The sequence below is a fragment of the Grampus griseus genome (assembly GCF_964374135.1).
Source record: "Grampus griseus genome assembly, chromosome: 3".
Lineage (NCBI taxonomy): Eukaryota > Metazoa > Chordata > Mammalia > Artiodactyla > Delphinidae > Grampus > Grampus griseus.
This window is the reverse complement of record NC_139019.1, coordinates 146874429-146901649: the sequence shown is the minus strand read 5'-3', so window position 1 is coordinate 146901649 and position 27221 is coordinate 146874429. Positions and strand designations below refer to the sequence as shown.

Here is a 27221-nt window from a genome sequence, read left to right as displayed (position 1 = left end):
TCATCGTGGGGGAATTAAGCCTGCAGCCCTGTCAGACAACAGGGTTCTCCATTTATTCATGTAAACAAGTGTCTGTTGAATTCCTTCTTTGTGCCCAGCCCAGTTCCAGCCCTGAGGATACAGATCGGCCAGGTCCCTGGCCTCACTGGGCTCAGAGTCTTGTGGTAGAAGCAGGTGATACGGAAGCAAATGAAGAAGTAAATGAGAGGACTTCAGCAAGTGTTAAGTGTGTGAAAGAAAAGTAAACTGGGAAGTGGGATAGAGGTTCCCAGGGTAGGGTCAGGAACAGGTGCTTTAAATAGGATGGATAGGGAAGGCCTTTCTCGTGAGGTGACCTTTTAGCTGAGGCCCCAAAGGAAGGATGCAGGGCAGACCTGCAGAAAATTCAGAGGTGGAAAGTTCTAGGTAAAGGGAATAGGAAGTGCAAAGGCCCTGAGGCAGGAGCCAGTGACGCCTCTAAAGGACCAGACAAAAGTTGTTGTGGCTGGAGGATGGCAAAGGAAGAGAGGCAGAGAACCATATGAAAGGAGACCAGATTGTCATGGCCTGCTGTGTGCTAGGCCCTGTTCTAGGGACTGGGGATTCAGTAGTGAACGAGAGTTACAATCCTCTTGCTCATGGAGCTTACAATCTGGTGGGGAAGATGGCCAATAAGCACAGAAACACATAATTCAGGTAACGATAAGGACCACGATGGATATGAAATCAGAGGTGTGGCTAGGGACAGGGCAAGCCACCTTCTGTGTGTGGTCAGCAGGAGGCCTCTCTGAGGAGGTGACGTTTGAGAAGGACCCAGTCAAGGGAGGATCAAGGGGACAGCAAGTGCAAGGGCCCTGAGGTGAGAGCATGCTTACTGCATTCAAAGGCAGTGAGGGGCCGGTGTGCCTGGGATGGGGTGGGGGTGGTAGGAGATGGGGTCAGGGAGGTAGGGGTTGTGGTCTTAGTGTAGGTGTTGAGAAAATTCAAGGAGGTTTCAAGCAGTCCAGCGTCTGCCCTCTTCCTCGGCCATTAATCTGATTAGTTTCTGAGTCCCTTTGATTCTTCTCCATGTCTGTCTCATGCATTGTCTTCCCTACCCTGCAGTGGAGGAACTGGGACAAGTCCTGGCTCGTAGCACCAGTTGAGATCTTAGCTAACCTCTGAGTCTCTAGCTCTTTAACCCTAAAATGGGGATGATGGTAGCAAAACCTATCCCATTGTAAGGATCAAGTGAGGTGGGGCATGGGCAGCAGTGTCTGGCACAAAGTGGGTGCTTAGTTAATGCCATTGCTTCTCTCTCCCCTCCTCTCACAGTCCTTTCATTCCATTCCCACTACACCCTCACCCCCTGGTTTGTGGCAGCCTCTTCTCTTCTGGCTTTTATGCCTTTCACCTGATGAACCTACCCGAGGCTTTGCTGTGATCCGTGTCACCCCCAGACAGTAAGAAAGGTGATGTCAGGGTGGATGAAGGAATCAGCACAGGGTGAGGAAAGCCCTTTCATGTGCACACAGCCAGGCCTGGCCACCACCCCTGGAGCCCCGGCACAGGAGAAGTTCAGAAGTCCCTCTGCCCCAAGTTTTGTCTGGGCAGAAAGTTTTGCACAAGTTTATCTGCCCAGGAATCTCCTTGCTGACTACCAAACAAAGCATTGACTCCTTTGCTTGCATGGAAGGCCTCCACAGTTGGATAGCCTCCCTGGATTTCCCCCCCAGGTATGAACTTGTCATTCTCGAAGCTAAAGAGCTGTAATATTTATGTAACACTCTCCGTAGGGCTGCCTCTCCCAAACCTCATTCATTCTCCTACCTGTGGAATAGTTCATATTTTTTTAAGGTGACTCACTTTTTAGAAATTAACTACATTAACTGAAAAAGAAACTTCCGTCTCATTACCAGAAATGGAAAATTAGGACCCACTTGCCATAAATAGAAATAAAAGAAAATAAACCACTTCTCTTCCATTCTGGCCCAATCCCTTTGCCTGCCAAAGCCCTCAGCCCAGGCCCTGTGCTCCCTGTTAGGAGGAAGTTTGTCACCGTGGGTCTCTTTAGCGCTCGCAAGTGACGGGGCTTGGCCGGAAGGACAAGCACGGTGGAGGAACTCCTCTTCCCCAGTGCCGTGCAGTGCCCCAATCTCAGGACGTCCGCCTTGGGATGCTCCCAGGCCAGGGGTGTTTGGGTCTGGCCAAGCCTGGAAGGCCAGAGGTTGGGGACGGTCCTCTTAGGACTGAGGTGGGCAGGCTCAGCAGCTTGTTCAGGGACACTCGGGCCAGAGGCTGGGTTTGGACCCACCTCTCCTGACCCGAAGGCCAGTGGTCTTGCTCCCCCAGCTCACATCTCAACCCTCATTGTCTACACCTCGGCTTTCCCAGCATTCTTAGCTGTGGATTCCTCCTCTGTTGAAATCTTCACGGAAGTCCTGTGGCCACAGAGAAAATAGCAGGCCTCCTGTCACCCTCAGCCCCCCACTCCCATGGTGGTCCCCAGAGTAGCTTCCACGTCCTTTGGACTCTGTTTGGTCTGCCTCAGGGTTTGGATCATTTTCTATGTGGCGGGGAGCTGTCCTGTACGTTGTAGGATGTTTAGCAATGTCCCTGCCTCTACCCACTAGATGCCAGCAGAACCCCCATCTCCCCACTCAGTGTGACAACCATAAACGTCTCCAGATGTTGCCACTTGTCCCCTGGGGGACGAAACTGCCCTCGGTTGAGAACTACGTGTCTCTGCCACTCACGGCCTCTTGTTGTTGGGAGGAGGAGGGTGTCTGCTGGAACGGGCCTACGGACACATTTTGTTTGGCACGCGAGATGGTTTTAGAAATCTGCTGCTAGCATTTTGTCAGAAGATGGCACATAAAGTTCTGGCCTTTGGACTTTTCTTCAACAACCTGGAGATGTGGCGGCAATTGCCTGGGGCTGAGCAGCAACAGCCCCTTAGGTGGAGATTTGCTCTCTAATTAGCCTCAGACCTCACTACTCCCTACTGTCCCCAATACTCAGCCTAAGGGCTGTATGTCATTGGTGTGTGCCACTGTTGTTCATTCGTTTTAAAAAAATTTTTTTGAAGTATAGTTGATTTACAATGTTGTGTTAATTTCTGCTGTACAGCAAAATGATTTACGTTCTTTTTCATACTCTTTTCCTTTCTGGTTTATCACAGGATATTGCATATAGTTCCCTGTGCTATACAGTAGGACCTTGTTGTTTATCCATCCTATACATACTAGTTTGCATCTGCTAATCCCAATCTTCCAATTCTTCCTTCCCTCTTGGCAGCCACAAGTCTGTTCTCTATATCTGCCACTGTTTTACTTCAAGTAGAATTGAGAGGATATATTTCTCATTCCCATGCCTCTATCGAAACTGAGGAAAGTGCAGATAACCAAGAGGACTGTGTTCTTAGAAAAGTGTGCAAGATGACATTTTTTCATACAGGCAGAGCTGCTTTGCCCCATAAGTTAGCTCCTCAGACCTGGTGGCATTTAAGCCAGGACTCCTGACCTAGGGAATGCAAAAATAGGTTTGTGAGGCAGCTGTGAATTTCCTGTACGTATATACCAAGTTTGTTTGTTTGTGTGTGAGTGTGTGTATGTGTGTGTGTGTGAGAGAGAGAGAGGAACTGAAGGAGTGACTGTAGGCTTTTCAGAGTGTGACTTCTTGTCAGAAAGTGAACATTCTACAAAGAGGAAGTGCAGGGCCCAGGGTCACAGAGCAGGGCGTGGGTGGGAGGGGCCCGCTGTCCACACATGTTCATATGACTACATGTCACTGGCCAGGGTTTCTGTGGCTTGTCGCCTTGGGCTCAGAGGCTAGCTGTTGGTCACTGACAGAGGTTGCATATCTGGCCTTAAAAAATACTAGAACTGTAAAGAGAATGTGACATTAGAAAGTCACTAACAGCGCTGTGTGCATTTAGAAAGTCACTTAGCGCGGCAGAAGGAGCGCCGGGCTGGATGGAGTCAGGGGACCTGAGATCTTCCCAGGTCTGGGACCAACCCTCTGTGACCATAGGAAGCACTGTCCCTTCCCTGCACCTCTGCTTCCTGGCCCGTAATGCCAGGGCCTTGGAAGGGATGATCTCAAGGAGGCCTTTTGGCCTGAGTCGGCTCAGTTTGTCCTAGCCCAGGTATCTCTGAAATCCTGAACTCTGGGTTCGTGGTCAGCTGTGTGGCCTGTTGGTGGCCCTTCTCCGCAGTATTGTGGGCCAGGACCTCTCCCCATGGGCTCTGGGGTCCTGGTGTCCCTGGGCTTCCCTGGCATTCACTGACTCCTGCCGTCCTTCTGGATTAGGGGCGTCCACTCTGGGGACACACACGCAGATCCACAATAGCACTTTGTGAAGCACTTGAAATGCAGCCCTCTCAGTCCTCTGGGGTAAGCGTATTGTTACTTCTTACCACTTCTGTTGTACAGATAGAGTGCCTTGAGGCTCAGGGAGGGGAAGCAGGCACAGAAGCTTGTGACCTCTTGGCTCAGAGGGTAAATCAGGAGGCAGGGGGTGAAGGTGAGAGGGAAGAGTCAGCAAAAGAACACACATAGCTGGCCTTTGCTGGGAACTTTCTCTGTGCCGGGCGCTTTCGTGATTATCTTGCCGAATCCTCACAATTCTATGGGATTGAGATGTTGTCACCCCCATTTTATGGATGTGAAGACTGAGGGTCAGAGACAGAGAGTGACTGTCTCCGGGCTCACGTCCAGGTTCCAACTCAGATCAGCCTGGCTCCCACCTCTGCAGGGCACCCCACGCCCCCCAGGTGCCAGCCCACACAGTCTGTGCCCCCCTCCTCCACTTGAGGAGCCCGTTGTCCTGCAGACCATGTTTTGGCAGCGTCTGGTGGGGAGGGGCCTGTGGCTCGAGGATCCATCCAGCTTCTACCTTGGGTGCGGTGGACTGTCAGATACTAGCAGGTAGAATGGCAGTAGAATGGTGTAGCTGTGGACGGACAGGCCGGGGTAATGTGGGGTTTTGCCTGGAATCCTGCTGTTGGAATGGCCGGGCCGGGGTCTCTGTGTCACATTCACAGGAGCGAGGGTGACTCTGTGGTCCGGGGATTTGCCTGCCATGTTCCCAGGCATTTAGTTCACCACCTGAGCCCATCAGCCAGCTCTCATCCCCTCTGTGGCAAGCCTGTGTGCTCCTTCCATCCCCACTCACCGCCCCCCACCCCCTGCCCCAGCTTCACTCACACCCTCGTTCCTTCGGTCCATCAAGCAGCGGCTTTGGAGTCAGCTAGACCTGGGCTGGAATCTTGCTGCCTCTGTGCTGCTATGTGACCCCAGACACATCTCTGAGCCTCAGTTTCCCCATCTGGACATGAAGGGTGATGACACTGATCTCGCAGCTGTTGGCCCAGGATTAGAAACCCAGCTCGTCCCAGCTGGCAAGACAGTAGGAGCCTCGTACCAGGCACCCAGCTGAAAAGGTCATGTGTGTTGTTCAAAGTCTAGATTGGCAGATAAACGTGTAAACCCAGTCCACAGGCTGTACCTACGGCAGACTTTTTCTAGTGTTTTGCAATAGTGTGACCCTTTGTAAGTTGGTGTTTTTCATATAGGAATCCAAGTGTTTGGCTTGGCCTGAAGCAGCTCTCGCCCCAGGGGCCCATATTCCCTTGCGGCATCTATGAGCTGGGCTGAGGGCTGCTACCCCATGGACGGCCACCTGCTCTCCCATCTGCCCTCACCCCCACCCTGGCCGCTTCCCTGCATTTATACCCTGTCTGGCCCTGATAGGAACAGATAATCCCAGTCCTGGGCGGGGGAAGTGGGGAAACAGAGGGATGAGCCGGGGGCTGAGGGACTGTCTTCTGTCTTCCTTGGAGAGTGAGGGCCCTTCTTCCTTCCTGGCTGTGTCCCTACCGGTCTCTGTCTCAGAAGCCCTCAGACTTGTGTCATCACTGATGGAACCTTCAGTACTTGCCCCTGTGGCAGTCTCTGCATCCCCATCGTGATCACGCCTCCCCTGTGTCTGGTGTTCCACATCCGCGATCTCATGTGACTGGACACCCCTCCCCGGAGCACGTGGGGCAGCCATTATTCATTCATTCATGCGTTCACTCACTGACTCACTCATGCATTCATTCGTTCACCAACAAATGTTTCCAGAGCACCAACTGTGTGCCAGGCACTGTTTTAGTTGCTGAAGGCACAGACACAAAACCCCGCCCTCTGGGAATTTACATTCTGTGGGGCAGCAGGGGTGGGGAGGCAGAGGATGGACATAATAAGACTGTAGGGTGTATGGGCAAATAGATGCTTAGACTTGCCCAAGGCGCCCAGTGTTTTCGCCCTGCTCTCTGCTGCTCTCAGATTGTTCCTTCAACCTTTCATGGGCAGCCACTGGCGCTGGGGGCTTGTCTCTGAGTGTGGGCTGGTCATTTCAGTTTCCCACGTGGATACAGCCTCTGGTGTTACTAACGGTTGGAGCACACTTGCCGAATGCCGGGTCCTGAGCCGTGGGCTTTCCCCAAGTCATCCCACTGCTCACTACCCAGGTGGCAGATGCTATAGTTCCCCACACCTTACACACGAGCAAACCGAGGCTCACATCTCTGCGCTTGTTCCGAGGTCTTCCCTTGTCCAAGGTTAGTCAGTTTCAGGGCTGGAGTTGGAACCCAGGTGTATCTGACTCCAGAGTCAAAACCCGGGGCTCACCTTATTTACTCAGGTGTTTTGGTTCCTTGGAGACGTTGTCTCTCGGGTAATAAGTCAAGGAAGACTGGGGGTTGCCCTTGGGGATGTAATAGGACACGAACACCCACCCTGCACCGTCTTCCCTGCTCTGTGAGCAGCTCAGCGCTGGCTCTGCCTGCCATGCCCACCTCTCCACATCGCCACCCCTCTCCCCTTGGTTTCAAATCCTACTTGTCCCTTGAGGACCATCTCACATGCCCCAAACCTTTAACAATTTTAGTTGAAAAGGCCGTTTCCTACCAGTCAGGCAGGCCTTCCAGCTGTGTGTCTGTATTTCCTGTGACCCTGATCACTCCTAGTCTTGTGGATTTGTGAGTCCATCTAATGAGGGGCATGGCCCTGGACCATTCCTCTCTATGGCAGCACGAACCTTGCCACCCCTGGCTTTAGGTAATGGTGGCCGGACAGACAGATGGTCAAATAGATGAAAAATGTCTGTGCAGACAGAGAACTGCTTGTGTCTCCCCTAGGGGCTGAAAATCCAGTTTGCATCTGCCTGGAGTCTGGTTCCAGCCCTGATTTCCTGGTGTGATGAGGAGAGTGGCGATGGTGATAATCATCATAGTGATGACAGTGACTGTCGTCTGTCACCCTCCGGCGAGGTGCCAGGCACTATGCTTGTTGTTTTCACATATGCTATCTCATTTACTCCCCTCAGGACCCCATCACGGTTAGAATGTGTTGTCCCCATTTTACAGATGAGCAAATAGAGGCTCAGAGAGGTGAAGCATGTTGCCTAAAGACACACAGTGACAGCATTTGGACTCAAGCTCAGAGGACTTGGACCTTGAAGCCCAGTGCTCCTGATCTCTGGGCCAGACAGTATCAGAAGGGTTTAGGCACCCCGAATTGCAGTCACCTCAGTTCCATCCCAGAGATGCCTCGGGACTTGGGCCTGCACACTTGGATGTGGCGCCATCTCGGTCTCCTCATCTAGTAATCCTCCCCGCAGGGGTTGTGGCAGAGGTGCCACAGAATGTGCCAGACAGGCTTAGAGGCTCCCTGTTGCCTTGGCAGGACCCCCTCCCCTCCCCTCAGGAACCCCAAGGTTATCCCTTGTGCCCTTCCTTCCTGCCAAGGGGCACTCAGTTCCCACAGTCTCGAGGGGAGGCCCAGATTCCTTCCTCAGACTCTTTGTGACGTGGTGGGTGGAGCTGGAGGCGGAGGAGAAGGCCCGGCGTTCCTGGGAGGCCTTGTGGGTGAGGGCTGCCCCGCTCAATGGCCGCACTGTTTGGCCTGGAACTCAGACGGTTGGAGGTTCCGGGACTCCACCTACAGGGACTGGCTGCTGAGAAGCTGGAGACATTTTTGTGTTCACTGTTATGTTTTTTTTTGGGGGGGGTCTTCTTTCTACAGGTCTCTGTTGAGTGACCAGAAGCCTCTGTCTTCTGCTCGGATGGGGTGTCCCCGTGCCCAGGAGACATTGCCTCTCAGGGTAGGGAGACCTGGGAAGGAAGGGGTGACTGCAGCACCTACCCGTCCTACCCCGGGAAGAAACAAGCCTAGACAGGGGAAGGAGCTTGCCTGTGGCCGCACATTTCAGCAATCTTTGCATCTTAGAGTCAGACAGACCTGGGTTTATACCCTCGTTCCCTCACCTAGGAACTGAGTGGCTTTGGGGAAGCCCTTTCCCCATCAAACCTCAGTTTCCCCATCTGTAAAATAGACGTAAGTATAACTGCTCACAGGTGTATGTAAAGGAATGCCTGTAGAATGCTTAGCACTCTGAGGTATGCATTAGGCACTCAGTAATGGCAGCCGTCATCTCTGTTCTCTCGGGTGGCAGAAGAGGGAGGGGACTGGCTTGCTTTAGTCCAGCTTTCTTTGCAGAAACAGCTGTGTTAGTCTGTGTTGGCTGTTTTGCCCTGGTTTCTGGGCATCTCAAAGCCACTGAAATGTTTCATTCATATTTCTTCATTCTTCATAAATTCATTCAGTGAACACTTACTATTCACATACCAGGTCCAGGCTCTGATAATGGATGACATGAATGGACTTTTATAAATATTAACTGCTTATTCAGTGATAAAGGGATGTCCTTCACCTTGTACCCTCAAATGTCCATGTTGAAAATGACCTTACAGATGTTAAAAGCTTCATTTTCCAGGTAGGAAAACTGAGGCTCAAAGCAGGAAGTGGTTCTGATGGCACTGTCACAGAAGGACAGGGGCAGATCTGGGACTATGTCCAGACCTATAGAAGAGGTTTAATTTTATTTGATTTTACTTCCAGGACTGTTGCCAACATTTATTTATTGAGCCCCTTCTGTGAACCCAGTACTCCTGCCGGCCTCAGGAAGGGCCAGGGAAAGGACGGGACCCAGGCCCCGAGCACCGTGTGCTCTCCAGGGTATGGCTTGAGCATGCCTCAGTTGTCCCCTGCGGACGGTCGGGCTGTGGCAGTGCTGACCCATCCTGCTACTTGGCCCTGCTGCCTGTGGGCTGTACACGTTAATGTCTAAAACCCTGTGGGTGGTCCAGGCCCTCTCTTATCTGGGCTGTGACATCCTGGCTCCCTTATCTCTGGGTGAGCGAGCTCACTTGGTGTGTGTGAGCTGACCAGTGAGGGCTGGAGCAGGGAGACAGAGGGGCCTTTTCTTCCACCACCTGGGGGCTGTGTCTCGAGCTTGTGGCTTCCTTCTTGAGGCACAAGGAAGAGAGGATGGGGTCACTAGGTCTCTTCCATCGGGGAGACAAACAGAGCTGACTTGGCACCCAAATACGTCCCAGTTCAGGTCCTGGCTCTGATACTTACTATTTCTGTGACCTTAATCTCTTTGAACCTCAGTTTCCTCGTATGTAAAATGGGAATAAAGTATCACCAAATGCTGATAATAATTGGTAACATTTATCAAGCATTTACTTACTGTGTTCCAGGTAATGTTCTAAGTGCCAGGCATCCATTGTCCTGTTTAATCCTCCCAAAAACCCCATGAGGTAGAGGCATTTTTTAGGATACCCACTTCAGATGGTGAGTGTAAGATAATCCATGCAAAGGGGCCTGGCACAGAATAAACTCTTGATTCCTGTTAAATGTCATGGGTGGGGAAACTGAGACCGACCTGGGTTAACTGACCGGGCAACTGCTTACGTCCTGAGGAGGTGGAGGGTGTAGAGTGAGACTATATGGGGAAAGCAGTGCATAGGTGGTGTTTTCCGTGTGTGTTATCCAGAAGGGTGGAAATCAGCTTGGCATGGCACTGTGGGGTCAGGGTTTAGTCCTGAAGGGTCGATCAGGTAGAGGAGAGATTTTAAATTCTGGCTGTCTCAGTCCTAAGGAGTACTGAGCTGATTCTTCATTTGCAACAGCTCCAAAGAAGTTTTTTTTTTTTTTTGCGTTATGCGGGCCTCTCACTGTTGCGGCCTCTCCCGTTGCGGAGCACAGGCTCCAGATGCCCAGGCTCAGCGGCCATGGCTCACGGGCCCAGCCGCTCTGCGGCATGTGGGATCCTCCCGGACCGGGGCACGAACCCGTGTCCCCTGCATCAGCAGGTGGACTCTCAACCACTGCGCCACCACGGAAGCCCCAAAGAAGATTTTTATTGTAACCAGTCCCAGCGCAACTCTGAGAGGACACTGGCCTGAGAGGGAAGAGAGTACTTCTTGATCTGAGCTGTGCAGGTGCAGTGCTAAATTCCCATGGCTAAAATAGTGCAGGAACAGGGTAGGTGCCTAATAAATGCACGAATGAATGAATGGATGAATGATAGGAGGGGTGATGTGGGCTGCCAGGATCATGTAGCAAGACCGTGACCCTTATGCTACACCATGACAGCTGCTTAATCTAAACTGATAGGGGATCGAGGTAAACACAGGTTTCCAGTTTCCTTTGGCCTCCAGCCAGAGTGGAAAGCCAGCAGGACTGCAGGCTGTCCCCTGTCGGGCACCCTCGGAACATGTTTATGGGCTGAGGTCTCCAGGGAAACAAAGAGCTCATGAGTACAAAGGCAAAAATATTTACTATCTGGTTCCTTACAGAAAAACTTTGGTGACCCTTGATCTAGAAAAGGGAGATGATTACTGTCTTCATCTTATACAACTGTGTGAGGATTAAATGAGAGACTGTGAATGAAGGGCCTGGGACAGGGCTTGGCACATAGTGTCAGCAGTTTTCTGAGCTGAAAAGCACTTGGGTCATATTTTCAGAGCCCACGGTCTCTTGCCCTGGGAGCCCTCCCCCAGGTACTGGCAACCACTAATCTCCTTTCTGTCTCTATGGATTTGCTTATTCTGGGCATTTCATACAAATGGAATCACATGATATGTGGCCTTTTGTGTCTGACTTTTTTCACTTAGCATAATGTTTTCAAGGTTCATTCATATGTATCAGTGCTTCATTCCTTTTTTATGACTGAATAATATTCCATTGTATGGATATGCCATATTTTATTTTTCCATTCATCTCTTGATGTATACTTGGGTTGTTTCCATCTTTTAGCTATTGTGAGTAATGCTGCTCTGAACATTAGTATACAAACATCTGTTTGATACTCTGCTTTTAGTTCTTTTGGCTATATACCCAGAAGTGGAATGCCAGTTCATAAGGCAATTCCATGTTTAATTTTTTAAATTCTAGTTTTAATTTTTGGGGAACTGCCATACTCGCTTCCACAGTGGCCACACCATTTTACATACACAGGGTTCCCATTTCTGTACATCCTTGTCAACACTTGTTATTTTCTATTTTTTTTTTAAATAGCCAGCCTAATGGGTGTAAAGTGATATCTAACTGTGGTTTTGACTTGCATTTCCCTAATTAGTAATGCTGAGCATCTTTTCATGCATTTATTGCCTATTTGTATATCTGTAAATGTCTGTTCAAGTATTTTGCCCAATTTTTTTGTTTGTTATTGAGTTGTAAGAGTTCTTTATATATTCTTGATATTAGTCCCTTATCAGATATATGATTTGCAAGTAGTTTCTCCCATCCTGTGGGTTGCTTTTTCACTCTGTTGATAGTGTCCTTTGATGTCCAAAAGTTATCAAATTTGATGAAGTCCAGTTTATTTATTTTTTGTTGTTGTTGCCTGTGCTTTTGGTGTCATAACCAGGAAATCACGGCTAAATTCAATGTCATGAAGCTTTTCCCTGTTTTTTTCTTCTAAGAGTTTTGTAGTTTTACCTCTTACATTTATGTCTTTGATCCATTTTTAGTAAATTTTTGTATATGGTGTAGGGTAAGGGACCATCTTCATTCTCTTGCATATGGATAGTTCAGTTTTCTCAACAAAATGTGTTGAAAAGACTGTCCTTTTCCCATTGAATGGTCTTGACACCTTTGTTGAAAATCATTTGACCACATATGCAAGGGTTTATTTCTGGGATCTCTTTCCATTGTCTATATGTTTTTATGCTAGTACCTCACTGTTTTGATTATTGTAGCTTTGTAGTAAGTTTTGAAATCAAGAAATGTGAGACTTCCAACTTTCTTTGAACAGTTTCTTAACAACTGTTCTTTTTAAGATTGCTTTGGTTATTTGGGGTCCCTTGATATTCCATATGCCACATCTTTTTTTATCCATTCATCCATTGATGGACACTTGGGTTGTTTCCATATCTTGGCAATTGTAAATAATGCTACAGTGAATGTAGGGCTGCATATATCTTTACAAACTAGTGTTTCATTTCCTTTGAATAAATACCCAGAAGTGGAATTGCTGGATCACATGGTAGTTCTATTTTTAATTTTTTGAGGAACCTCCATACTGTTTTCCACAGTGGCTGCACCAGTTTACATTCCCAACAGTGCATGAATGAGGGTTCCCTTTTCTTCACATCCTCACCAACTTTGTTATTTCTTGTCCTTTTGATAATAGCCATTCTGACAGGTGGGAAGTGATATCTCATTGTGGTTTTGATTTGCATTTCCCTGATGATTAGTGATGTTGCACATCTTTTCATGTGCCTGTTGGCCATCCATATGTCTTCTTTGGAAAAATGTTTATTCAGATCCTCTGTCCGTTTTTTAATCAGGTTGTTTGGTTTTTATTGTCATTGAGTTGTATGAATTCTTTATATATTTTGAATATTAACCCCTTTTTGGATATATGGTTTGCAAATATCTTCTCCCATTCAGTAGGTTGCCTTTTTATTTTGTTGATGGTTTCCTTTGCTGTGCAGATGCTTTTTAGTTTGTTGTCGTCCCATTTGTTTATTTTTGCTTTTGTTGCCATTACCTTTGGAGTCAGATCAAAAAAATATATTGCTAAGACCAGTGTCAAGACCGATCCACCTGTGTTTTCTCCTATGAGGTTTCTGGTTTCTGGTCTAACATTCAAGTCTTTAAACTATTTTGAGTTGATTTTTGTGTACGGTGTAAGATAGTGGGTTCAGTTTCATTCTTTTGCATGTAGCTGTCTAGTTCTCCCAACACCATTTATTGAAGAGACCATCCTTTCCCCATTGTATATTCTTGCCTCCTTTGTTGTAGATTAATTGGCCATAATATTCATGGGTTTATTTCTGGGCTCTCTATTCTGTTCCACTGATTTGTATGTCTGTTTTTATGCTGATACCAAACTGTTTTGATTACTATAGCTTTTGTAATATAGTTTAAAATCAGGAAGTATAATGCCTTCAGCTTTGTTCTTTTTCAAGATTGTTTTGGCTATTTGGAATCTTTTGTGGAATGGGTATGTTGTTAATTGTCTTGGATATATATCTAGGAGGGGAATTGTATGGATCATATTGTAATGCCATGTTTAACGTTTTAAACTGTTAACATTTAGACTGTTTTCCAAAGTACCTGCATCATTTTACTTTCCTACTGTTGGTGTATGAGGGTTCCTATTTGTCCATATTCTTGTCAACACTTATCATTGTCCATCTTTTTGATTCTAGGCATCCTAGCAGGCATGAAGTGGTATCTCATTGTGGCTTTGATTAACCTTTCCCTAATGGCCAGTGATAGCATCTTTTCATGTGCTTATTGGCCATTTCTATATCTTTTTTGGAGAAACATCTCTTCAAATCCTTTACCTATTTTTAGATAGGGTTATTTGTCCTTTTATTGTTTTATTTTAAGAATTCTTTATATATTCTGGATCCTAGCCTGTTGTCAAATATATGACGTGCAGACATTTTTCCCGTTCTGTGGGTTGTCTTTTCACTCTTTTGATAGTGTCCATTGATGCACAAAAGCTTTTAATGTTGATGAAGTCCAGTGTATCTGTTTTTTCTTTTATTGCTTGTGCTTTTGGTGTCACCTCTACCCACCTGATCTTCATCATGCCCTTTGATACACACACACTCAAAGGCCCACAAATCTTTTTTTTTAAAAGATGGGAGGGGGGGCTTCCCTGGTGGCTCAGTGGTTGAGAGTCCGCCTGCCGATGCAGGGGACATGGGTTCGTGCCCCAGTCCGGGAAGATCCCACATGCCGCAGAGCGGCTGGGCCTGTGAGCCATGGCTGCTGAGCCTGCGCGTCTGGAGCCTGTGCTCTGCAACGGGAGAGGCCACAACAGTGAGAGGCCCACGTACCACAAAAAGAAAAGAAAAGAAAAAAAAAAGATGGGAAGGTATTTAAATAATTATATTTATATTTATTTTAAAAAAATATTCATTGAAATACTCTTCTGTTTCAATCTGACCATCTCTAATAAGGCAAATCCCTAAAGCCTCTTTGCCAATACCCAGGGCTTCTCAAACCATCATTTGGTAAAGGCTCGCCAGGATGGTCTTACATCCTCCCCAAGCCCCTAGCTCCTTGGTTAGAGGCAAGAAGTAAAGGAAACACTGATGATGAAGTTCAGGTTAATTAAGGAACATAAAAGAAACAGTAATTCTACCAGTTTGTCCCCAAGATTTCTGTACCACCATCTTACATTATGTTTTTGGTAGGCGGAGGAGAGATGTGACTCTAGGGTCCAGACCTCTTGCTCTTTAGCGAATTCCTATAGAGCAGTGGTTCTTAAAGTATAGTCGTGGGGAGAAGCAGCAGCATCCCTGGGGCATTTGTTCAAAGTACAGATTCTTGGACCCTGCCCCAGACCTACTGAACCAGAAACTCTGGGGTGGGGCCCGATTATCTGTGTTTTATCAAGCTCTCCAGCTCCAGGCTGGGTTACCCACTGTGGCCACAGGTTCTGGGTAATTATAGCCACGATGTGCCTGCACCACTCACCTCTGTCTGCGTCTGCCTCTGCCTGTGGCCTTAGGGCAGGGACCTGTCTGAATCGTCCTGGGTCCCCAGGCTTGTCATAGACTAGGAGCTCAGGTAGTGTTTGTTGATCAAATACTTCTTCCGTGGCCCCCACTTTGCCTAGCGATGTGAGCCCTTGGGTAGACTCTCAGCTGTTGATGAGTTAAGCTGATCAAAGACCTCCCTTCACCAGATCCTGGGAAAACCCTCGGTCACAAGCTGCTTGCTGCCCTCTCGAGGAAGAGTGATAGACGAGCCTCTGATGGGTTCTAGGAGTCGGTCCTTGGTACTGGGAGCTGTTGGATTTGGGGCTTGGCGAGGGCTTAGAGGCCGTCAGCTTTGTGCCCAGGGACCCTGGATCCCGAGGAGCCTCCTTTCATCACAGGATGCTCTGGGCATGGTCCTGCCGGGGCCTTCATCGTGGATGGGCACAGCCCCATCCCCCTTCAGATGAACAGATGCGTCTGTAGCCATGGGTGATTTTAGGCCAGTACTTTCCATTAAAAAAAAGAGTACTCCTAATATAAAATTTTATTTTACATATTAATTGAATAAAATATGGAAAATACATGAAAGTACAGAACACCGGTAATCCTTCTGTGGGTACTGATGTATGTTTCTGTTCTCTCTTCTAAGCAGGCATATTTAGTAATTTTCTAAGGCATCAAGATGATGATTTTATTTATTGTTTTTATTGCCTTTATTGAGATTATTATTTTATTAATTAAACCATGCATTTCTGTAAAAGCCCTGAGAAGTTTATAATATAAGCCTCCTGTGACCCTACCACTGGCAAGCTGAAAGGTAAAGTGTTAAGATACATGTAATGGAACCTGGTGAGAGAACCATGTCATGAAAGGGACATTTTTTTTTTTTTTTGGCATCACATAAAAGGCACCAAGACATGAAGCTTTTTAAACCAAAAGGACAAAAAAAAAAGCAACTTTAAAAAAAAAAGAAGAAAAATCAAACTTTATTTTGCCACAAGTGAGAGTACAGTTGGGCAGAATTACAAAAAGTTAATTAATGGAACATTACTCTGATTAACTCTGAACAAGGACTGCTGTTTCAAAAAAAAGCTTCGGGCTTTCCTGGTGGCGCAGTGGTTGAGAGTCCGCCTGCCGATGTAGGGGACGTGGGTTCGTGCCCCGGTCCGGGAGGATCCTACTTGCCGCGGAGCGGCTGGGCCCGTGAGCCATGGCCGCTGGGCCTGCGCGTCCGGAGGCTGTGCTCCGCAACGGGAGAGGCCGCAGCGGGGAGAAGCCCACATACCACACACATAAAAAAAGCTTCACAGTTTGAAGTGTGGGTTACAGCAGTGGTCCCCAACCTTTTTGGCACCAGGGACCAGTTTCGTGGAAAACGATTTTTCCATGGACAGGGGTGGGGGTGGGTGGGAAGGTTTTGGGATAATTCAAGCGCATTACATTTTTTGTGCCTTTATTTCTATTATTATATCAGCTCTACCTCACATCATCAGGCATTAGATCCCAAGGGTTGGGGATGCCTGTGTTACAGGGCAGTAATCTCCTAAAGATACTTCCTCGGGGTCCATATGCAAATTGTGACGTATTATAGGTTTAATCCTGGCATAGAATGAAAAGTCAGTACATTTATTCATGGGAATAAAACCAAAGCTAAGCTCAGAGCTTCCCAGCAGCCAAGGCAAAATAATAATAAGTAAAAAAATACGGGAAGGGCAAGGGGGCATGGAGCTCTTGAATTGCAGAAGAGGAAACAAACCAGAATGGCACAGTGCTCAAGCTTTCCTAGTGCTGACCTGGGAGAGGAGGGGTCATGGGGGACCTTGAGTAAGGATGTTGTGTAAGGGACAGTTTAACTGAAAGATGCAGGAACTGCCTGGGTTTGACCACTTCTCATTACTGACTTTTGATACGGCAATGGGTGTGTTGATGAACTGTAGTTCCGGGAAGGCATATTTTTGTAGGAGGCCTAAATAACACGGTCTACGTGTGACGCTCTCTAGTGATTTCCTTTGCTAGATTCGACAAGTGCCTATTAGTTGGTGTGGCTTTTGTGTTGGGCATGTCGTTGACTGTCTTGATGATGTTGGAGGGAGAGAAGCTTAGTACCATTTTACAGACGAAGAAATTGAGGCTCAGGGACACTAAGTGGCTTACCCAGGGTCACATAGCTAATTAAGAGGCACTACCACCTTTTCCTCTTCAGCTGCCCCCTGTTAGAGAAGGGAATGTCTGAGCCTGTCCTGTGTCTGCTATGTGTGAGGCTCAGGCTTGTTGCTTTATAAATACCACCTCATCCAACCATTACAGTAGTTCTGGGGGCATCCACAGTATTATCCCATTTTGCAGAGAGGTAGGTCATTGCCAAGGCCGCAAAGATAGTAGCGGGTGAAGAGCAGGGGTTCCCAGCCTGGGTTTGGTGGTGGGACTTAAGGGCGTGCAAGAAGTCAGTGGAATTGCACACAAACATTTGTTTGCATTTTTCTGTGTGAGAGGAGAGAGGGTGGCTTTCGTGGGGTCTCAAAAGACAACACGAAAACCAAAAAAGCCTGAACCTCTGAGCTCAAGGAAGGAATCATAGGAACAGCTCATACTGACTGAGCCTCACCGGCAAGGCCCGGATGACTTTGTCACTCCTGTGGGGTTCGGGCGTGTATCCCACCATCTCACAGGCCACTTAACTAGTAAGTGGCCTTGCTTGGTGACTAAATTTGGCTTCTTTTCCGCCACTGCTTCTCGTAGCTGGGTTTTTTTCTAGCAATTAACAGGATTTGGGGTTCTCTTTTGTGGAGCTGAGGATTATTAAAAGGCAGAATGAGACACTGAGCTTCGAGAGGTCAATGCCTGTGTCCAGGTCACCCTGACCCCTGGGAACAAGCCTGGTTCATTGGTGGTTGGTTAAATGAACAAATGAATGAGTGAGTAAGTGGGAGAAGGTAGTACCACTTCCTCGTGTTCTGGGTTGCAGGACATTAATCCATCTCTGATGACTTTTATTTAGGACGACAGTCACCAAAATGGTAGAGAGGTAGTCTGGGGGAGCTGGGGTCAGGCCTGATGCTCCGATGGCCAGGCAGGACCAGAGTGACTGTAGGAACGTCAGAGGCCAGGTCTCTCCTCCTCGGCAGGTGGTGCTGTGTGAGTGGGTGGGTGCCCCCTTGCATCGCTCCCTCCCATGGTGAGTAGCACAGCGTGTGGCAGGCCTGTCTGCTGTCCTGGGTTGGGAGGGCGGTGCAGTCTTGCTACACCTGGTCCCAGTATCTCTGGTGTCCCTGGCCCAGCTTAAAGCCCCCTGCTTGACCTCCTTTTGTTTCTTGCCCCCAGGGGTGTCCTTCCCCCTAAATATACTTAGAGCTGGGGCCCAGCTAAGAGTAATAGCATCAGCAGCCCCATCTTACAGCTGAGAAAACGGGCTCACACGATGGAAGTGACTTGCCCAAGGTCACAACTAGTGAGCCGTGGGCTTGGGACTGGGTCCAGACATGCATCACCACATCCTCCTGTTTACATTGCCAGGAAGCCTCTGGAAGGCGGCCACAAGCTCAGAGGCCTCATCGGAACCTTAAGGCTAGTTCTCCGTCCTCTGGCTGGAGAGCTGGCTCTGGCCCAACTGGGTCATGGCTGAGGTTTTTCCTTTTCTATTTAGGGCGACGAGCCTTCTTGACCACGCTGCAGGCACTGTGTCTGCCTCTGCTGAGCTTGGTTGGAGGGACTTTACAACAAGCAGGGGCCGGGAGCCCAGAGCTGGAGGAGATGCTGGGAGTGCCTTAAATTTTGTGTCACTTTCTGCCTTCCCCACCCGCCTCTATCAGCACTTTAAAAAACAGAGAAAGCATCTTCTCATATAGGAGAAGGCAGGAGCCTTCTCCTATATGAGCCTAGAGTGGGGCAGGAAGGATAGGAGCCTAGAGTGGGGCAGGAAGTGTGAAGATGGGAGTGGACCAGAGAGGGAGGGCCTGTGTCAATACCCACGGCACTTTTTACTCTAATTGCCCTTTTCCATCCGCCGTGCTGGGCTGGGAGCCTCTGGAAGGCTTGGATCTGGTGGCTCTCCCAGGCGCCTGCTCATTGTTACTTTGCCTTGTATTTTCTGCAGATCATGATCGAGTTCTGTCCTGGGGGAGCTGTGGATGCCATCATGCTGGGTGAGTTTTTTGCTTTTTGTTTTTTTTTCTTGGCGCGGCATGCGGGATCTTAGCTCCCCAACCAGGGATCAAACCTCTGCCCCCTGCAGTAGAAGCGTGAAGTCCTAACCACTGGCCCACCAGGGAAGCCCCCTGGGTGAGTCTTCCTTCATGCAGTGCAGTGGTGCTGGTGTTGGCGCTGCTTAGAACTGGTGTCCATCACTCCTCTGCCCCAGTAATGCCCGTGGCCTGTTTGAGTACCTCCCCACTCTGTCCCATTTTGGGAGCAGGGGCTGGGTTACTGGAGAGGATGCAGGACACTTGGAAGACCAACACTTCCCGTTCAAAAAGCCACATGACCTTGAGCGGGTCATTCTCTCCCTCAAGCCCTCGGCATGACAGGTGTGGTGCTCCCTTGCCGGACCCCACAGTACTCCTAGGAGGTGAAAATGAGACACCTGAGGGAGGTTCTTTGTAAGGTGGGGATCCCCACCCATTCTATAAGAGCTCAGTGGGGAAATTGTTGTTCCAGGCAAGCTTGAGCAGTAACAAAAAATATGTATTAGTAATCACCTCTATTTTTTGAACGGCCACTATATGCCAGAGATTGTGGTAGCTGCTTTCATGTATATTATCCTCATGTATAAAATCAGAAAGAGCATCTCTGTTTTATTGACCAGACTGATGCTTAGAGAGGTTAAGGAGCTTGCCCAGAGTCACACAGCAGAGCTGAGATGTGAACCCAGGTCTGGGGGACGCTGTTCCTAATTGCTGCCCACCCTGCATTATCCTTTGCTTTTGCCAGCCTGGTGAGCAGTGAGTGAGGAGAGGTTGAGAGTCTTGGGCCCAGAAGGTTGAATAACATGTCCGGGATTCTGGGGCAGTTCAGGAGAGGAGAGGCCCTCAGTATAACATAGCACCATTCAGCCACGTTTTTATTGTGAAGAGGGTGTTTTCTCCCTCAGTTTATCTCAGGAATGTCTCAAATTTATGGCAGCCCTTTCCCATCCTGAGCTATAGAATGCTGGCTTTCCTTGCAGAGCCTCTTGCCACTCCCAGAGTTCCCAGGTGGGTAAATGACAGTAGGGAACAGGATACGGGCGCTTGTGGTATGGCCCTTGGGTGTACCTTCTCCCAGCAGAGATTGGCTTTGAAGATTTTCATTGTTCTGGGTAGAATCTGACAACGTAAAAATGATGGTCTTGTATGAGTTCAGATGCTCTAGGTTATAAGGGCTATTCAAACTGGTTTAGGAAAAAAAAAAGTTAGGGGATGTGGGAAGGGGAATTTATTTGCACTAATAACTGAAAAGTTTAAGGGTGTCAGGCTTCAGGCACAGCTTGAGCTAAGGGTTTTAAAAACATTGTTGTAAGAACTTGGTTTCCTTCTCCAACTCTTGACCCTACTTTCCTCTGTGTTGGCCCCATTCTCATGCTGATTTTCTGTTCTTGGTGACAAGATGGCTGTGGGAGCTCCAGCCATCACATCAGAATTCCAAATAGCAGGATAGAAGAAGAAAGGGTAGGACAGGTCCACAAAAACATATCCCACTGCCACTCTTTTAAGACACCACAGAAGCCCCACATGACACCTCCATTTTCATCTCACTGGCTAGAAGATAGTAACACATAGCTGTAAGGGAGGCTGAGAAATGTGGTCTTCTGGCTGGTTGGCTGTATGTTTGGATATTTTAAAAAGGGGAGAATGAGAACCAACGAGCAGCCTGCCTCTCCCGGTTTGCCGCTTAGCTGAATGAGACCTGGGGGAGGATATCAGAGGGGAAGAGGCACTGATGAGTCCCAGGTCCTTGAGCTCATTCACAGCTGGGGCGTCACCCCGGGCTATTGCTCAGCCAGCAGGCAAACTCACCCTGGGCTCTGTGTCTCACGTCTCCCGGTGGAACCGACGGCTCCGGCCCCAAGTGGTTCGCTCCTTTTTGGTGGCAGCAGTTAAAGTGCTATCATCATGTTAGAAATCCAGGTGGGAGAAGAGAAGCTGGGACAAGGAGAGCCAGGCTGCAGCTCTGTGGTCAGGGGTAGACTGTCCCGCAGATGCCCGCCCTGCTCAGAGGGCCTTTCTGCCCTAGGTTGCCTCCCGTCGCCTTGCAGACTTGTGCAAAGTGATGAGCCTGGGCTTGGGGTCCAGGCGTCCTGAGGTCCATGCCAGGTTCCTTGGCTTGGTAGCTGTGGGGTCCTGGACTGGCTCCTTTACGGCACGGGCAGAACATGCACGCGGCACATCACCACGTGGCCATCTTAGTTTGTTCTGATCCTGTGGGCCACGCCTTGCTAGCTGCTAAACATTTTGGCTCTCAGCCCTCCTGAGAACAGTAGGGTGAGGGGCGGGTCTGGATGTGGTTTCGAAGGGGACTTAGACTCATCGGCAATAGACTCATCTGCAATGTTGCAGCTTCTTTTATTAAGGAGAAAGTATTCATGTATTGCTGTGTAATCAAGAATTCATCTTAAAAATTTATCATACTGTGTGATTCCAATTATATGCCTTTCTAGAAAAAGATGAAACTATAGGGACAGGAATCAAATTAGTGATTGATTTGGGGCTGGAATGGGGGTGAAAGGGGCACAGGGGAATTTGGGGGAGTGATGGAAATATGTATTCTATTAATAAATTGTGGTGCTGTTTTTGTGGCTACCTACATTTGCCAAAGTTCATAGAAGTCTATACCCAAAAAAAGGTGAATATTACTGTATGTAAATTATATCTCAATAAACTAGACTTTAAAAATATGTCTTATCTATTTACCTCACTGGATTATTGTAAAGATTAAATGAAATAATGTACCCAAATCCTTATCCCTGTGCCTAGTGCATTGTAAAGGCTCCAAAATTGGTGGCGTTGAGATCATGGTCATCACATCACTTTGATTTTTCCTGTTTCATTTATGTAAGTAAATCAGACATGAGCCAGACTCATTTTTGACATTTAAAAATTTGCTGCAGGGCTTCCCTGGTGGCGCAGTGGTTGAGAGTCCGCCTGCCGATGCAGGGGACGCGGGTTCGTGCCCCCGTCCGGAAGGATCCCACATGCCACGGAGCGGCTGGGCCTGTGAGCCATGGCCGCTGAGCCTGCGTGTCCGGAGCCTGTGCTCCGCAACGGGAGAGGCCACAGCAGTGAGAGGCCCACACGCCGCAAAAAAAAAAAAAATTGCTGCAGATAATCTGACATAATCTCAGGACCAGCAATCACCTTTTATTGACTGTACTCCATGCTGAGAAGTTAACATGCTTTATCGCTGGAGCCCTGCCTACATCCATCATCATACTCCCATTTTACAGACCAGTAAATGAAGATGCAGTGGGATACAGCAACTTGCCAGAAACCACACAGCCAGTAAGAGGCAGCGCTGGGTTCAGGCACAGTCTGTGTGGCCCTGAGGTCCCCTCAGGCTCTGAGCCTAGACCCCTGCTGGCGGAAGCGCAGGGGTTAAGGATGAGCAGTTGGGAAGGGGAGCAGTTGTGGACCCAGAGAGAGGGACCTCTGGTCCAGGAGCCCTGCTTTGGGGCCGGACTTCCCAGGACAGTGCAGTTGGCACCTCCACCCTGGCCCTGGCCCTGGGAAGTCAGAAGGGAGAGTGCTTCTCCAGCCAGAGGGAGGCCTCAGTGCAGTGCTCTGGCCCACCAGCCTGGGAGCCTGCAGCCTGAAGGCTGTGAGGCTCACCTCAGCACAGGGAGCTTGGGCGGCAGCAAAAACTCAATAATCACGGTGACCAGTGGGGCAGAGAGTGGGGCATGTCGTCCTTGACTCTTCTCGCACCCTGTCTCGCCACTGCACCCACCTGGTCCCACACTCTGTCATTCCCCCCTCCCCAACCCAGGTCAGGAATCCTTCCTCTTCAAAGCGTTGGCCACCTTCTAGCCCTCCTGGACCACGGTGTGGCCCCCAGCCAAGCCCCCTGCCCACTCTTGTTCCCTGCAAGCTCTTCACTCGCTGCTCCAGGAGGAATTTTTTAAACGCAAAACTCAGGTTGTATCTCTGTCCCACTCAGAGCCTCTCCCAGACTGCCCATTGCATTTCAAAGAAAATGCAGCCTCCATAGCTCCCGCCAACCTCCGACCTCCACTTAACTTTCCCCGCCAGCCAAGCGGGGTCCTTTGCACATGCTGTGGAACTCTTCTTTGCGTTCCTCACCTGCTCAGAAAAGAAGTCCCTGCCGTCTCTAAGTGGACGCTGGGTTGTGAATAGTGTGTGTGTCTGTGTGTGTGCGCGCACGCATGGCCCCAACCAGCACATAAGAGGCTTTTGGTGACGGCCCCTCACCTTCCCCATCTCTGGTACCACCACCACCGGCCAGTTAACATTTTTCAACACCAGCTCATGTCACCTCCAGGCCTTCGCTTTGGCTGGTTCTTTGACCTGGAATGCCCTGCCCCACTTTTCTCCTCTCAAACACCTGTTCTTCCTTCAAGACACAGCTCGAATGCCCTTTCCTCTGGGGAGCTTCCAGATTCCCCAGGCAAAAGGGGTTGCTGCCTGTCCTGCCCTCCCATGCCCCCCAACCCCCCTGTGTTCCAAAAGTTGCTTGTCATTTCCATGCCCTTCTCTGTGTCCCCACACCCAGCACGGAGCCTGACACTCAGTGCCGGCCCACAGAATGGGTCTCTGCCCCTCAGAAAGGTTGTGTTTGCAAACCTGAGCTCTGAAGACAGGCTGGCTGGTTTTTTTCTCTTTTTGCGTACGAAGGCCTCTCACTGTTGTGACCTCTCCCGTTGCGGAGCACAGGCTCCGGACGCGCAGGCTCAGCGGCCATGGCTCACGGGCCCAGCCGCTCCACGGCATGTGGGATCTTCCCGGACCGGGGCACGAACCCGTGTCCCCTGCATCGGCAGGCGGACTCTCAACCACCGCGCCACCAGGGAAGCCCCAGGCTGGCTGTTTTTAATCTCAGATCTGTGACTCCCTACTGTGTGACCTTGAGCAAGTGACTTGACCTCTCTGAGCCTCAGTTTCCTAACCTGTGAAATGGCGGAACAATTGTGCCTGCTCCATAGTGTTACTGTGAGGACGAAGCAGGTACCCTGTGAAGTGCTTAGAAGTGAACCTGGTATACAGTAAGTGCGCAACCACATTGGCGGCTTATGTATTTCTTGTACCTGGCAGGGGCCTGACATGGAGTTGCCTGCATTGAGCACTTGCTGAGTTGACAAGTTCTCTCTGTTTCCAGAGCTGGACAGAGGCCTCACTGAGCCCCAGATTCAGGTGGTTTGCCGCCAGATGCTGGAAGCCCTCACCTTCCTGCACGGCAAGAAGGTCATCCACCGGGATCTGAAAGCTGGCAACGTGCTGATGACGCTTGAGGGAGACATCAGGCTGGGTAAGGGGTGTCTGTGGGCGAGGCGGGAAGGCAGAGCCCTGCGCCACCTGCTGGGGGTGTTGGCCTGGCCTCTGCGGGCAGGAGGGAGCGAGTGTGGATCCGCACTCCCATGGGATGTCGAGGTCCTCCCCGGTCTTCCCCGGGCCGCAGGGCCACAGTTCCCATCGTGGCTGCATCTAATCCAGGGTTCTCAACCGAGGGTGATTTTGTCCCCCGGGGACAGTGGCAATGTCTGGAGACATCTTTGGTTGTCACAACTAAAGGTTGGGGGAGACCACTGACATCTGGTGGGAAGAGAGAGGGATACCCAGCACCCTACAGTGCACAGGACAGCCCCTTGCTACCAAGAGTGATCCTGCCTACAGGCCAACAGCGCTGCAAGGAGGCACTGGCCCAACCCCTTTTGCTCTTGCTTGTGATTGGTAGAATCTGAGAGAGAGTGATGGCCGGAAAGACAGCCCTCATCCATTCCTAGACAGAAAATAGAACATCAGGGGCAGATAGTGAAACCTTATTAATTTTTTTTTTTATGTCTCCTCTCTGTTTTTTTCTTTTCAACGGTGGTAAAATATACATAACAAAATTTATCCTCTTAACTGTTTGTAAGTGTACAGTTCGGTGACATCAAGCACGTTCAAATTGCTATGCAGCCATCACCACCATCCGTCTCCGGAACTTCTTCATCTTCCCAAACTGAAGCTCTGTACCCATTAAACAGCATCTCCCCATCCCCTCTGCCCCCAGCTCCTGGCAACCACCATTCTCTCTCTCTCTCTTTTTTTAAATTTATTTTTATTTCATTTTTGGCTGCATCAGGTCTCAGTTGCGGTGCGCGGGCTCTTTGTTGCAGCACGCCGCGGGCTCCTCTCTAGTTGTGGCATGCGGGTTCCGGAGCACACGGGCTCTGTAGTTTGTGGCATACAGGCTCTCTAGTTGAGGCGCACGAGCTCAGCAGTTGTAAGCGCGCGGGCTTAGTTGCCCCTCGGCATGTGGGATCTAAGTCCCCTCCCCAGGGGATCTAACCTGCGTCCCCTGCATTGGAAGGCGGATTCTTTACCACTGGACCACCAGGGAAGTCCCCAACCACCATTCTCTTGAATGTCTCTATGAATTTGACTACTCTAGGAATCTCATATAAATGCAATCATTTGTGTTTTCGTGCCTATTTCACTTAGCACAATGTCCTCAAGTTTCGTCCATGTTGTAGCATGTGTCAGAATTTCTTTATATTTTTAATAAGTTGTTTTAACCAAAATAACACATACATGTGTCGTCTACTCCTACCATCTCCCTTCCCTGTCCCCCCACCCCAAGACAATCACTTTTAACTCTTCTCATATTTACTCCTGCGTAAATATGAGAAGAGTTAAAAGTGATTAAAAATAAAATAATAAAATACAAAAAAAAGTGGTAATAAAAATAACGCATATGTATCGGTTTAGGAAGCACCCTCTAGATGCCAGCCCTCAGACAAGGCACTTTCCAGACGTCATCTCATTTAGTCAGCACTCCTGAGGGCACGTGGGGGAGGGGAGGTGACTATACCCATCACAGGTGAGGACGCTGAGGCCCACAATGGAATGAGATGCCCAGGATCAGTCCATGAGGGGGGAGAAGCAGCAGGGTTTGGACTTGGGTCTCCCTGACTCTAGCTGCCAGTGGACTGGCTCTGTCACAGGTGGAGGGAGGTGGCCAGGGAAGAGGCAGGTCAGGGAGAATCTGGGAACAGAAGAGTCTTATGTGCTCTGGGGAATTCAAGGCAAACCTTCGCTCAGCCTTCAAGAACATACCAAATGTATATCTATATCCCTTCCCTCTTGGACCTCCCTCCCACCCCCCGCCCCATGCCCCCCATCTAGGTCGTCACAGAGCACGGAGCTGAGCTTCCTATGCTTATGGCATGTTCCCGCTAGCTATCTGTTTTACGCTTGGTAGTGTATATATGTCAGTCCTAATCTCCCAATTCGTCCCACCGTCCTCTTCCCCGCCGTGTCCACATGCCCGTTCTCTACGTCTGTGTCTCTATTCCTGCCCTGCAAATGGGTTCATCTGTACCATTTTTCTAGATTCCACAGATACGTGTTAAATGTACAGCAGAAACTAACACAACATTGTAAAGCATTTATACTCCAATAAAAATTTTTTTTAATTGAAAAAGATATGCAAGATACTAAAAAAAGTAAAATAAATAAAATAAAGTAAATACATACGGTAATACCTAAAAAAAAAAAAAAGAACATATCAAATGGAGGAGACAGGGCACAGACAGCCTGGGTCAGGAGCAGCCTGAGGGGCTGTCAGCACAGGGAAGCCCGGGAAGCCCTGGGTAGAGACAGGGATGGAGGGAGGGCCCCAGCAGCCTGGGGCTAAGATGTGCCCAGTGAGGGTCTCCTTTCCCTTGCTGACTTCCTCCACACACCCCTTCAGTCGGGAGGGCGCTGACGGGCCGAGCTGACTCCAGAACCGCACTCGGAACCCAGCAGGAGCAGATGGGGGCATCAGCTTTCCAAATGACTTGACAGATGCAGGTGAGAAAACTAGGAAACCAATTAAGGAGGAAGAAAAGTTCAGGGAGAGTTGAATGTGCGAGTATTTACACAATTACAGCTGGGCCCTGGGAACCTGGTGTGGACGCCTGCTGAGTCCTGATATTCTGTTTTAGAAAATCCTCCTTCCCCCGGGGGTTGGAATCTGCAGCCTGGTGAAGCAGTGGAGGAGGCCTGAGAGACGAGGTAGCAGTCTGTCTGCCTCTTCCTAGGTCCCTGGGACCGTCTGGGACCCCTGGAGGGGCATTATGCAACTCAGGGCTGCATAAGAGAATTGCTCAGCAGATCTTTCTCCCAAGCAGAGATGTCACCTTATCAGAGACAGTTTGTGTTTCTCGATGGAGTGGGAATAAATGGGAAGCAGCAGGGTGAGCTGAGCAAAGCGTCGGCCCTAGACACAGACAAGCCTGGTTCAGATCCTGAC

The 27221-nt window shown here is 49.3% G+C and overlaps 1 protein-coding gene across 1 annotated transcript in view; it reads left to right on the top strand.

Annotated features, from left to right (window-relative positions):
- The window catches only part of STK10 (serine/threonine kinase 10), a gene marked incomplete at its 5' end in the record, with an annotated part of 119499 nt that overhangs the window by 31722 nt on the left and 60556 nt on the right, over nt 1–27221 (top strand). The window contains 2 exons of the mRNA XM_082650902.1: nt 18892–18940; nt 24102–24251. Of these exons, the coding sequence (XP_082507028.1) occupies nt 18892–18940; nt 24102–24251 (199 nt within the window). The remainder of the gene's footprint in view (nt 1–18891; nt 18941–24101; nt 24252–27221) is intronic.